General features: G+C 61.7%; 1 protein-coding gene across 1 annotated transcript; it reads right to left on the reverse strand.

Annotated features, from left to right (window-relative positions):
- Positions 1–3,710: 3,710 nt before the first annotated feature.
- PHLDA3 (pleckstrin homology like domain family A member 3) lies at positions 3,711–8,973 on the reverse strand. The gene is made up of 2 exons (XM_075521986.1): positions 8,057–8,973; positions 3,711–7,643 (listed from the first exon to the last, which is right to left on the reverse strand). Exons 1-2 carry the CDS (start codon positions 8,406–8,408, stop codon positions 7,522–7,524), a joined length of 474 nt encoding a protein of 157 aa, XP_075378101.1. The 5' UTR covers positions 8,409–8,973; the 3' UTR covers positions 3,711–7,521.
- Positions 8,974–13,150: the final 4,177 nt, after the last annotated feature.

Consider the following 13,150-nt stretch of genomic DNA (forward strand, 5'->3'; position numbering starts at 1 on the left):
CCCCCAGCTGGTGAGAGGCCGGTGACGGTGCCAGTGGCAATGGCAGTGGCAGTCCCATCCTTGTTTGACCGCACTGGTCAAGTCCCAGCAAGCACAGGAGAAACCCCCCTGTGCCCACCCTCCTCAGGGGCCCCTCCAAGGACGTTTCCCCTTCCCCAGCTCCAGGCGTCAGCACAGCGGATCTGCTCCCAGCCGCAGAGGAGGAGGCTTTATACCAGCCCCGTTAGACCTTTATAAGGCAAAAGCCCCCACGGGGCCATGCTTCCAGCATCTTTCCTCCCAGCTGCCTTGGGACTGTTTTCGGAGCCAAAATTAGCCCGTGACAAAGGCGCTGCATTCCCCGCAGCCGTGCCCCGGGGACCCGACCAGTTCCCGCTGCCTGGGTGACGGGGGCTGCTCCAGATGCCATTTGCTCCAGTCTCAGGTTTCGTCCTCTGCTGGGACCTGGAGTGAGGAGGAGGAAAGGGCAGGCGAGGGATGCGGTAGCAGGACCCCTCGATTCGGGGCTTCGGCACTGGTTTCAAAGCCCCAGCACTGCCATGGGGGGCCGGCAACAGAAAGACTGGCAGGAGCCCAGAATGTCCTTCTTCTAGGACGAGAGGAAATGGCCTCAAGTTGCGCCAGGGGAGGTTTAGACTGGGTATTAGGGAATTTTACTTCACTGAAAGGGTTATCAAGCATTGGACCAGGCTGCCCAGGGAAGTGGTGGAGTCCCCATCCCTGGAGGTATTTAAAAGACGTTTGGATGAGGTGCTTAGGGACATGGTGTAGTGGTGGCCTTGGTAGTGTTAGGTTTATGGTTGGACTCGATGATCTTAAAGGTCTTTTCCAACCTATACGATTCTGTGATTCTGTGATCCTTCCTCTCCAGCTGACATGATGAGGACGTTTTGGGTCTCCGTCCCTGGCTCGCAAACCGCGATGAGCTGTCTCAAGATGAGGGGTTGTTTTATGAGGTACCACCTGAGGTTGTGGGCACCCTCTGAGCTGCTGTCAGGTTAGGAAGGGGACAGGCTGGAAATCTATGGGGCAGACCAGTGCTGAGGCCAAATTCAAAGCAAAATAATTTTCAAATTCAAAATTCATTTTAAAATTCAAAGCAAAATAATCAGTGGCCCCCATTCCTGGGAGCCACTGATTCAAGTGAAGGATTCCCCATGGGCTGCCACCAAGGGGATGGATGCCAACAGAAAATTCCCAGAGAGCTGTATGGGGAGGCCAGACCCACCCAGGACCAAGTCCCCAGGGACAACCTGCTTGTCCCTAAACGTCCCAGTGGTCCTACAGGTCACCTGTGTTCGGTCTCTTACGAGTGGACAACCTTGCATGTGTTTAGATGGACGTGGGCAGTTTCTCTCTCCCTCTGGACATGCTGAGTCCCTGGAGGGTGTTGGTGCTTCCTCATTGTTGGGCATCAGCCCCACAAGCATGGCAGGGGCTACCACGGCTGCCGTCCGGCTTTGGAAGAACTGCAGTGGGGCCGCAATGGTCCCTGGCTCCTTAAGATATTTGGCCTCACAATTCAAAGGTATCTGACTCTTGTGAGCAGTTTGGTTGCCTCACGTGAAGCCTATTTCCCTGAGGGATCCCTTTCTCTCCTCAAGGCCCTGGAGCCATCCCACTCATCCTGACCTTGCTCTCTTCCAAGCACCATCCTTGTTTCTTCAACCTCGACGGCTTTCACAAAGACAACGGGCTTCCCAGGGCATCCAGGACAAACTTAGAAACAACAGCTGAGCCTCTGTTGTCCTTTGGGACCTCACACTACAAAGACATCCATCCCACCCCTTAGGTGCCACGCTCAGAGCCAGCCTCAAATGCTGGGGCAGATGGCAGGAGCCCACCAGCTGCCTCAGGTTTCTCACCAGGCTGGGACAGAGGATGTCCCACAGACTCACCTCGGGGTGGGAGAAGGTTTTCCCTCTGTGGAACAGCTCAGAGACACAGGGACATTGAGGTCACCTCCTACGAGCAAGGTGATTCCAAGGTTGCCGGACTGCAGCGTCACGTTGCAATGAAGTCGTGAGGGTCCGTGTGAGTTGTCCTGATGAAATGGGCCCCGCCTGGGTGTTTCTCCTGCAGATCATCCAGCAGCTCTCACCCCTCATGAGCTGCCAGAAGGGATCAACTGCTCCGTTGATTTGTGACAGCAGAGGGTGACAGCCTCACGGGGATGCTCGCCAACAATCAATGCTTTTTGGAGCCCTGCAAAGGATTTCCTCAGCCTGCTGCATCTGTGAGTCTTACCAAACCTGGGTTTGCCCCAGGCATCAAAGTAGAGCTGGCAGTGGGGACAGCTGTGGAGATGGAAAGTGGACCAGAATTTGCATGATCGTCACAGCCCGACCTGGGAACCAGCAAGGCCCCAGGCCAGACCCCAAACATGCCCCATGGGGCTGAGACCTCTCCCAGCTCAGGTCTCTGCCCTGCCGATCGTCACTCCATTGCATCAGCCCCACCAGGACACCCGCGTCTCCCGGCGGGGCAGAGGTTCCTCATCCATTTGGGATCTGCTGCTCCCTGTCCTGGGCTCCCAGGGTGAGCACAGCTGCTCCTGCAGCTGGAAAGCCCTGTCTTCTCCAGCCCCGGCCTCCTGCTCTGGGGACCTCGACCTGGCTGGACACCATCTTGCACGTGGTGCAGCTGGGGACGGTGCCTGTCTTCAGCCTCTTCATCCAAGGGCATGAGACTCGGCTCTTCCCACATTGCACGGCCTCACGCAGTAAATCCGTGTGGGAGCAGCTGTGGGGCTGGATCCAAAATCAGGACTATTTTCACAAAATGGGAGAAACACCTTCCACTTCTAGAAACATTGTGGGACAAGTTGTTTTTCCCAGCTTGAATGCTTTGGGGAGACTTGAAATGTTTGCAGAAGGTGCCAAAGCTGAGGAGGGGTCTCTCAAAGCTAACGGGTTCTTTACAAACAGCACATGCTCCCTGCCTCATGCCATTGGCACGTAGAAAAGTCTTTATTAAATAAGGAGGAAATATCTACTTTGGGACAGTGGAAAGACGTTATTAAAATGGAGCTGAGCCACCCACTGAAGACTTTAAGCTTTCCGTGGTTTTGCCAGGTGACACATGAAACCTTCCCGATGTTGATCTTGTCGACTCTTACAAACAAGAGGAGGATATTTGCCGTTCTGTCCATGTTAATGGGCTGACATGATTCAACAGCAATGCCAGTTTAAATATCCTAAAAACCAGCCTGGTTTTCAGCCTAAGGCAAAGTATTTCACAGGAAAAAAAAAAAAGACTATTCCCAATAATCCAAAATTTCAAGCCCAGGCAGAGAGCCTGACAGACGTTTTAGACATTTTCAGGGTATTTCCAGGCCCTCCCATCTGTCTCCGAGACGCCCGAAGGCACTGGGGCGTCCGGCGTCCCCTTTGGCTGCAAGGCCGGGCTGAGCCCCCATCGCCGGGGCAGCCTGGTGACTCCTGCTCGGGGCGGTGGGTGCCGGGCGGGCGCGGGCGCGGTCTCAGCTCCGTTGCTGCCCTCTGCAGCTCCAGCGAGGCCTGGCTGCTCTTCTCGCTTCTTCCTGCGGTGCCAGATGGGGCGGTGAGCCCCTTCCCCCCCACCGGCTCCCGCAGCCCCAGCTCCACTGGTGGGTGATGCTCACAACCACGTTCATCGCCCACTGCCTCCTCCACCTCCCTGGGACACCCTCGCCACGACACAATGTCAGGACATCGGGGATGGGGAATGAACACACGTGCAATCCCTGCAACCCGTGCCTGGACTCCCCTCAGCCTCCCAAGCTCTGTGTTATGGACGACAGATTTCTGCCTACGCTCAGACTCAAGAGGACTTTATCGGAGATGGCCAAACCCACCGCAGCAGGGGTGTGGATGTCCCGGCTGTTTGCTCCCCCAAAGCATGGGCGTGCAGATGTGGCAGGGCACGGGGCAGCTCTCCAGCCTGGCACTGCTCGGGGCAGGTTCTGGATTCCAAAACAAAATCCAGTGATTTAGGAATTATAATTAAGGATGGTCAACAATGCAATAATTTAGGAGCATCTGAAGGAAGCCAGACACCTGACCCAAAGCTAAAAAAAAATACTGCTTGCTACAACTGTGATTTTTTTTTTCTGTTCATTTTTATCTGAGGAATAAACACCCACAAACTACACTGATGCTTGCAGGAGAAGCAAGGCACTGCCAGCCTCCCTGCAGGGCACGCAATGGTGGAGGAGGTACACACAGTCTCACCTGCCAAAAAGCATCGGTACCATCATGTTGCAAACCCCCGTCTCAGCACCGTGACCCCCACCACCTTCTCCAGCTGTCGGGGGGTCCAGCCAGCCCCAAACTGACCCCAAAGCCAGGACTGGGCGCTGGGATTTTGTCAGGTGGAAAAAAGGGCCCTGAAGCTCCCCCTGCCACCTCCTCTGCACCCGACATCACCCTCACATTGCTGCATGAAGGGTGCCAGCCCCAGCACCCATGGGTGCTGGCAGAGCCCCTGGCCCCAGGGTTGGAGGCACGGGGCAGCCCCCAGCCTGCGCAGAGCGGCCCCAGCACCGGGGCTTCCTCTGAGCGGTGCGGGGAGGGCCGGTGGAGCGGGGGCACCTGGGGCTGGGAGCAGCAGAGCCGGCCTTTCAGGCTCCTGCCTTTGAACTGGGGCAGCTCCGGGGCACCTCGCTCCAGCTTGGGACTCAGCGCTCAGCCCCAGCTCTGCTTGGTGTCCCCGGCACAGGGGTCCTCGGGAGCCAGCCCCTCCTCGCAGCGGCAGCCAGCGTGCCGGGGGGGGGGCTGCGAGGCCACATGCCTCCCGACGCCCTGCCATGCCTCAGTTTCCCCGCCTCCAGGGGCATCAGAAGTGCTTCCCATGTGCCCTCTCCCTGCTTTTCGGGCTGACTGGAAGAGCGCTGCAAGTTTCCTTGCATCCATAACGCTGTGCAAATAGTTAGTTAAAAATACTTCCACAGTGCTGGGCCTCCTGCAAGGCTCCTAGGGCCCTTCTCCCCCCCACGCTTGCTTTCCCCTGCAAACCCTGTTGCTCTCTGAGCCCCTGCCTGCAGGAGTTTTTCCCTTGGGTAAAATCACCCCTTTTATCCAACTTCACCCATCAACATGAGCCCCATCCGGGCCAGCAACGTGCTGGCACCACATTACGTGTGATGGAGGATGGACCAGCCGCCGGCCCCGTCCCTGCTCCACTGTCTGGCCAAGTCTCTTGGCTGTTTATTTGCTTTTCAGTCTCTGGGTGACCTTTTCCTCTGCATGGAAAATTCAGCCCTCACAGGCGGGGAGTGAAGCCATCCTGCCTCCCACCCACGCACCACTGGCTCAGCTCTCACCCCCCGGCCCCTGCTCCCAGGGTGGATCTGGCTGATTTGGGTGTCTGTGCAGGAGAAACTCCCAAACCTGGGGGCATACGTGGTACAGGCAGCGGCTCTGGCAGGGTGATGAGCAGCTTGGGATGGGGATGGAAAACCTTGACCTTCCCCATGCCTGGACCTGAAACACCAACACAGCAATTTGCCCTGCTCTTTCTGTCCCTCTCCCTCTATTAACAGCTTAAATTTCTCCCCAGCTCATGGGTACTGCGGCCTCTCTGCTGCCTCGTCTGTCAGTGCATGATGGACATGTTCATGGCCAGGGCTGGCGCTTACACACGCCCATCTTGACCATTTTCTTCCCCAGCTACTTGCTGGCACTTGGAAAACAGAAAATATCTATTTACAGTGAGAGAGAGAGTAGGAACGCTGAAAATGAGGAGTCAGGCCCCCCAAAACTGGCTTGAAATTCAAATACTTTGGAAAACCCCTTGTACTGGGTGCTCCCACCCCTGGGTGGCTGCCCTGTCGCGGCACGGGCTCAGGATGCTTACAGGACTTTGAATGAGCCTCACTGAATCCCTTGACTCTGGGAGCTGGGGATTTACGAGAAACCCCGGGACAGAGATCCTTGCCACGGAAATGCCGTGTGAGCGCCAGCACCTTCCTCCAACCACTGTCAACCCCATTCCCTCCCGAAATGTGTGTGGGGACTATGTTTGGGGGGCTGGTCCACGCAGGGCTCCATGCCCAGAGCATCTCCCCGTGGGCAGGGGACCACGTCCCACCATCCCCGGAGCCCGCCGTGTCTTGGTCCCCCTGTCCCTGCCGCGGCACAGGGACGGTGCAGAGCTCCGTCTGTGTGGGGTTTGGATCTGGCTTCATCTGCGCCCCCCCAGCTTGGACCCCCCACTTGTCTCCGCTCTCAAGCAGGGGGGGTTTCTCTGCAAATGAAGCTCTGAGGACCAGGGACAGCCAAGCAGGCTTCCTTGGGTGGAAAAACACCAAAATGCTTATTCCCAGGCTGCTTGGAAAGAGCCAGCACAAGCCTGGCCCTGCACGATGAGCGGGCTCCGGCCATGCCACCGTCCCTCCCCAAAGCCACCCTGGAGCTGCCCTGGCATGGGGACAGGACTCCGTGGGCCCCAGAGGGGTCTGGCGGAGGCGGCCGGCGCGCAGGCTGGGGCCAGCTGCCGCAGCCCGGGGGGACGGGGTGCCGCGCTCCCCGATTCCCACGCAGCGGGCAATCTCCGGGAGGATCTGCAGTGCCTCCGGCCGCGGGGCTGGGGCTCAGGCTCCGGCTTGCGGAGCCCGGTGGCTCGAGGCACTGGCGTCTGCACTGCCTGTCGGGGCAGAGCCATCCCTTCCCCTGCCTCCCGTCCCTGCCTGCAAAGCCAGGCAGCGCTGCTCCCGGGTCGCCTGCCCGCAAACCACCGTGGGAATCCCTGGGGACACGGGCGCAGCGGGATGGGTGACCGGAGAGGCTCGGGGTGGCAATGGGGGGCTTTGGAGCCCAACTGTGGGATGCTGGCAGATTTAGGGGGATTCCAACGAGGGGTGAAGCTCTGTGCAGGATTTGTGCTCTCCCATACCCTGCAGGGTCCCACAAATCAAAGCAACACCAGGGTAAGCAGCAGAAGGTCCTGTTTGGGGACACTTTTGGTACAGGGAGTCGGGGTCCCCATTGCCTTCCCCAGCGTCCCCCGAGGACAGCCCAGGGCAGGACGGTGTCCAGCAGCACGGCCGCGTCACCGTGCCAGCCGGGTACGGTGCCCAGAGGGGTCCCTGCTGCAGCAGCAGCTCTCCAGCCCCTTCTCAATGTGGGGGCTCAGGGGGAGCCGTGTCCCCGGCCATATCCATCTGTCCCGGTGTCACTGGCCTTCAGGCAGAGCTCACCGTCGCACTGCTTCCTTCAGGCTCAACCTCATCCATCCCATCCTCCGTCCCGCAGGAGAGGCCTGGGGCTCCCCACCAGTCCACCAAGGTCCTGGCCACGTCGTCTGAAGGATGGTGGGCCCCCAGGCAGGGATGTCACCTCCTGCCATGTCTGGAGCCCCAGGTGTTAGCCCTGACTGGGCCCTTTGCCCTGTCGTGCCAAGGGGCTGTGGCTTGACCCCTGCAGCTGTGCCAGCCCAGCTCCTGCGGTGCCTCTGTCCTGCCCCAGGACGGGGGAAGCCAGCGCCCGCACTGGCCTCCCCGGGGCCACCGTCCCCGTCCCCAGGCGGCAGACAGCGGTGGCCTCACTTGCCCACCGGAATCCCGTTCTCCCCACCGCTCGCCGAGCCGAGGGCCATCTCCATCCTGTTCTTCAGATGCTGCGCGTCCGCAGGCTGTCCCACCGGGGCCGCGTCGAACTGCACCACTGCGGAGGGAAGGCGCTTGTTACCCACCCGGCCAGCACTGGGACGTGGGGCAGGATCCAGCCCTGAGGGGAGCGGGGGAGCGGAGCCAGCCACGGTCCTCACTGCCATCCCACGTGCAAGATGGCAAAGAGCCCCATATCCCTCGGGGCCACCCCAGACAGAGGAGGGTGTTCGGAAGTCCCTCTCTAGGGATGCGGGGAGGTGAAACCCGGCAGGGGTGCGAAGGGCAGAGCCCAGCCAGTGCAGGGGACACAGGACAGCTGCCCTGCAGACCCTTCCCCATCCATGGGACCCGCTCTGTGCTTCCCATGGGGAAGCCAAACCACTCGGAGATGGGACCCAGCGGCTGGGGACCTCATCCTCCGGTGGGTCCTGCACCCCGACCCGTGGCGTGATGGGGGGGGTCCGGTACCTGCTCGGCAGCTGTGCCGGGCGCGGACAACCTGGATCGCCTGCTGGTTCTTGAAGCGGACGAGGCCCATGGTGATCTCGGCATTCCAGCCCGGGTCCTCCTGGGCGCAGCGGAAGTCGATCTCGTGGCTGTCGTCCATCACCACCGTGAAGTAGATGTGCCGCTCCTTCCACTCCACACACTCCACCGCCTTCATGCGGGCAAAGCTCAGCTCCTTGCGCCGCGAGCCCTTGGGCTTGAAGAGCTGCAGCCCCTTCTCCGTCAGCAGGCACCGCTTCTTCTTCCAGAGCTGCAGCAGCCCCCCGCTCCGCTTCTCCAGCACCCCCTCTCTCAGCACCTTCTCAGGGGTCATAGTGGCCCCCCGGGATCCTCAGCACCTCGTGTTGGCGCAGCTGGGCATCACCCGCCGGGGGGTTTCCAGCCCCTCCACGTCAGAGCCGAGCTCCCCGGGGCCGGGACCCCCGCAGCAGCCGTGCTGCCCCCGGGGGACTCCCCGCCCTCCGCTCCCTGGCTCTCAGAGGGGGTGAGCGATGGGGTGCCCCATGCCAGCCGCCAGTCCTGCTGCCGGGGCTCTGCTCCCTGCCCTGTGCAGCGTGTGGGATCCCCGGCGCCGCGCGCCCCAGGAGCTGTCGCTACATGCCCGGCCACTCTCCCACTCGCATTCCTCCCCGCCTCGCCTGGCCCCTCCTGCTGTGCAGGCACCCTTCACGCCCAGGCGAAGCCCAGCCAGGCCCGGCGCAGCCCCGCTTCACCCAGGAGGTGCTTTCGGGTTGCCCGCGGGCAGGCGCTGCCCCCGGGGTCCTCGTGTGAACCGGCAGGGTGTGGGCATGGGTCTGCAGGGCAGCGGTGTCGGGGCAGGGCTGGAGACTTCTGCACGGCAGCCCAGGCGTGCAGTGCAGTGCCAGCTCTTGGGGGTGCAGTGCAGCTCTTGGGGGTGCAGTGCCAGCTCTTGGGGGTGCAGTGCAGCTCTTGGGGGTGCAGTGCCAGCTCTTGGGGGTGCAGTGCAGCTCTTGGGGGTGCAGTGCCAGCTCTTGGGGGTGCAGTGCAGCTCTTAGGGGGTGCAGTGCCAGCTCTTGGGGGTGCAGTGCAGCTCTTGGGGGGTGCAGTGCCAGCTCTTGGGGGTGCAGTGCAGCTCTTGGGGGTGCAGTGCAGCTCTTGGGGGGTGCAGTGCAGCTCTTGGGGGTGCAGTGCAGCTCTTAGGGGGTGCAGTGCTAGCTCTTGGGGGTGCAGTGCAGCTCTTGGGGGGTGCAGTGCCAGCTCTTGGGGGGTGCAGTGCTAGCTCTTGGGGGTGCAGTGCAGCTCTTGGGGGATGCAGTGCCAGCTCTTGGGGGTGCAGTGCAGCTCTTGGGGGTGCAGTGCCAGCTGGCACAGGGCTATAGGGTGCAGTGCCGGTGGGGACAGGGAGCTGTGGGGTGCAGCGTCAGCCAGGCACAGGGTTATGGGGCACAGTCTCACTTGCAGATGGGGCTATGGGGTGCAGTGCTGGCTGGGGTGGGGGGCTGTGGGGTGCAGTGCCAGCCAGGAAGGATCAATGGGGTGCAGTTGCACCCAGGACAGAGGCTTATGGGGTGCAGTGCCAGCTGCGGCAGGGGCCTATGGGGTTTGGTGCCAGGCAGGGCAGAGGGTTATGGGGTGCAGTGCCACCAGGGGAGGGGGCTGTGGGTGCAGCACCAGCCAGGCAGGGGCTGTGGGGACCCCCGGGTGGGGGCCCAGGAGGGCGGACACATGGAGACAGACGTTTGGTGTCACCCCTCAGAGATGGCTGTGCAGGGCTGCCCTGCAGTGGGGACAGCCCTTGACACCCCCCACCCACCTGGCCCTGCACCCAAGGGTGCTGGCCCAGCCCTCAGCACACAGAGCTCCCGTCCCCCAAATCCCCTGGGAGAGGGATTTGAAGCCCCCAGCCTGTCCCACAGCGAGGACCAGCATCCCCCAGCCCCGTGTGACCTGTGCCGGGGGAGACGCACCCCCGGAGCGGGGCCGGGGCAGCACGGCACAGCCCGGTCCCGCCTGAGTCCACCCTCCCCTGCAGCGAAACACCCGTCTCCTTTCCAGCCCGTCTCGTTCCCGGCCACCGCAGCTTTGTCTGTTCCTGTGCCAGCGCCTGGCACGGAGGGGTTCACCGTGCCGTGCCGTGTGCCGGCGGGGACATCTGGGGCCTTCGTGCTGGCCATGGGCTGCCAAAGGGGGTGATGGTCACAGCCTGCTGGGTGGCTGGATACGCCCCCGGAGATGCTGAGGGTGCGGGTCCCTTCGCCCAGGTGAGGTCTGGAAGAGGAAAAAGAAGTCCCCCCGGGGACACGCCGGGGTCACCGTCTGGGGCTGGCAGCCTGCAGGTTGGCCCGCGGCTCCCTGGCACGCAGCCGCTGACCCAGCACTCACCTCCCGAATCACCCTGCTCGTGCCCCTGCGGACCCCAAGCCCCCGGTACCCCCCAGCTGCAGCCCCTCTTGCCCCAGCCCCTCCATCATCCCCGGTCCCTGCTGGGGGCATTGCCCACAGCCAGCGTGGCCGGGGGGCAAGTCTGCAGCGCTGATGAGATGCACCTAATTATACCTCATTAAGAGGGCAGGGCAATGGCTGCCTGAGCCAGGAACTGGTTCGTGCTCCCCGGGGCCAACCTCACCACGCTGGCAGGGATCCCGGGTGTCCCAGGAGACCCAGTTTCGTGACGTCAGGCAGCCCCGGCTCCCCTGCGGCCCTCGCTCCCCCCGCAGCCAAAGGCAGCGTGGGGCTGGACACAGCCGGGGGGCCAGCGCAGCCCCGGAGGTCACCCCGAGCACCCCAGTGCTTTCAGGGGGAGCAGAGCAGTTGTGTGGGTTCCCCCCCAAAGGAGCATCCAAGGCTCTTTTCACACACATGGGTAAAGCTCAGCTCCAGGGGTGCTGAGCCCTGGAAATTTGGGGGTGAGTAGTTTCGGGACTGTTGTTCCCGGCTCTCTCCAGCGAGCTGGGACGTCTGTGGGCACTTTTGGTTCACCAGCCAGCCCGGTCTCCTTCCTCAGCACCCTGGGGAGAGCCAAGGGCTGCCAAACCCCTCCCTCCGAGGCCCCAGCTCCGCTGCTCACTGCCTCTCCGGACTCCAGCCACCAAGGGAAGGTCATTTTCCTGGAGCCATGGATGTAAAGGAGCTTTGACAAAGTCTTTCTCCGCTCCTCTGTCCTCGGCCGGCTGTTCCCAGACCCAGAGGGCCAGAGGCTGCCCGGGAGGCCGACGCCGCAGCTCCTGCCCTCCAGCAAATCCAACAGGACACAAAGCGTTCAGGCTGCCGGCAAGCAAAAGGCTTTGCTCCGTGGGCTGCCTGCGGTCCCCACGCAGATCCAATCCACACAGAGCCCTTGCAGGCGGGTAAAGGGGGCTGCCGGGGCTTGGGGCTCAGGTGGGGCAAAGCCCTGCCCCAGGCTGGCTCATTCCCACAACGCGCCCACGGCCGGCACGGGGCGGTGGCGGTGCGGCATCCCCTGCCGCAGGATCCCCCGACGCCACCGGCCGTGGGGCTCAGAGGGCTGCAGTCTGACCGCTCGGAGTGGTACCACCACCCCCCTCCTCCAGGCCGCAGGGTGCTCGGCCATGAGCCAACCCTCTCGTTCATCTCTTCGGAGGCAGGTTTGGGTCCCGCAGCCCCTTTCCCAAGGGCTGGCAGCCCGCCACGCCGGCAGCAGGGAGGGATGGGTGCTGCTGGGTGCAGTGCGGCTCTGCTGCCTCTAAAGGGAGTTGGACGACACTTGGGTGCAGGTGTCCAGACAAGTCCGGCTGACCAGCGCGGGGCCGTGCCCGTGCTCGGGGAGCAGTAACCAGCAGAGGGTAGCAGATGGTCACAGCCGTCCTGCTGCAGTTTGGGCAGGGGATGCCCAGAAAGCTCCGCTGATCCCACCCCGCTTCTGCTGGGCCTTGCCCCACCACCTCCTCCAGCCCACCTCGTGCCCTCTGTTTGGATGTGCAGCCCCAGCGATGCCTGTCCTGGTCTCCCCATGCCGACATTGGATGTCCGTCCCTGTCACCCCCAAGACACTCTCAGGAGAACAGTGCAACTTCAGCAGGTGGGCAGCACCGATTGCAAACCCTCAGGGCAAGGTGCCTGTCCCAGGCCACTGCCCATGCTGTCACCTGGGACCTTTGGGGCTGAAAGCTCAGCAGAGACCCACCAGCCTGGAGAAGAGAGGGCTCAGGGAGACGAAACTTCAGTTTTCCACCACCTAGAGAAGGGTTGTGGAGAAGGGAGACACAGCAGTGCATGGCAAAAGGACAAGAGACAACAGGCACAGGTGCCACAAGGGAAACTCTGATGCACATAAGGAAAAAAAATAACCTCCTCTGTGTGCATGGTGCATCGATGTGACAAGAACCATAGTGGTGGGACCTCCATCCTTGGAGGGTTTCCAAACTTGACTTCTGATCAACCTGACCTTTGGAGCTAGCCCTGCTTTAAGCAGGAGGTTGGACTCAAGACCTCTGCAGGACCCTTCCATCCTACCTCTTTCTGTGACCCCGTGAAACCCAAACCCAGCATTTTCTCCTGGCTTTGACCAGGTCTCCAGGAGCCAATGGCCTCTATGGGGTCCATCACACTCGCAACATGTCAGTACCTCCCCTTCTCTGACACACCCTCTACAACTATGGGAAGAAGAGACTAAAGAAAGACTTGTTCTAGCTTTATTGACTAAACAGCGTTGCTTGGGCGCAATCCCTGCCGGTGGCACATCCAGCTGAAACGCCGCAGCAGCGCAGCATCCACCCCTCGCTCACGGAGAAAGCAGGCAGCTCCCTAACCCCCCACACCTCGCGGGGGAGCAGGGCCTCTGCCAAGCAAGGCAGCCAGGTTTCGGTCTCCACACCGAGGGTGGTATGCGAGCCTGCTGCACTACAGCTCCTGACCCGCTGCCGCATCCCTGAGCCTGGGCTGCCTGCTCTGCACACCGAGTGCCATCTGCTACCGCCTCACCAAACCCTGACCACCCACCCCAGAGCAATGGGGCTGGATAGAATTTGGGTCCCAGGCTGGGAAACCTGGGGGGAGGATTTTTGGAGATGCTTAAAGAGCATACTCCCCATCTCAGCTTCCAAAATGTCGTGTAAAAACCAAGGGTGTGATGAA

The sequence above is a fragment of the Mycteria americana genome, chromosome 20 (assembly GCF_035582795.1).
Source record: "Mycteria americana isolate JAX WOST 10 ecotype Jacksonville Zoo and Gardens chromosome 20, USCA_MyAme_1.0, whole genome shotgun sequence".
NCBI lineage: Eukaryota > Metazoa > Chordata > Aves > Ciconiiformes > Ciconiidae > Mycteria > Mycteria americana.

What these genes read in the sequence shown, in the direction of transcription:
- PHLDA3 (XM_075521986.1), bottom strand. Translation starts at nt 8,408, where the DNA reads ATGACCCCTGAGAAGGTGCTGAGAGAGGGGGTGCTGGAGAAGCGGAGC. An exon ending in CCGGCACAGCTGCCGAGCAG is followed by an intron (nt 7,644 to 8,056) that starts GTACCGGACCCC and finishes TTCCCTCCGCAG; the next exon opens with TGGTGCAGTTCGACGCGGCC.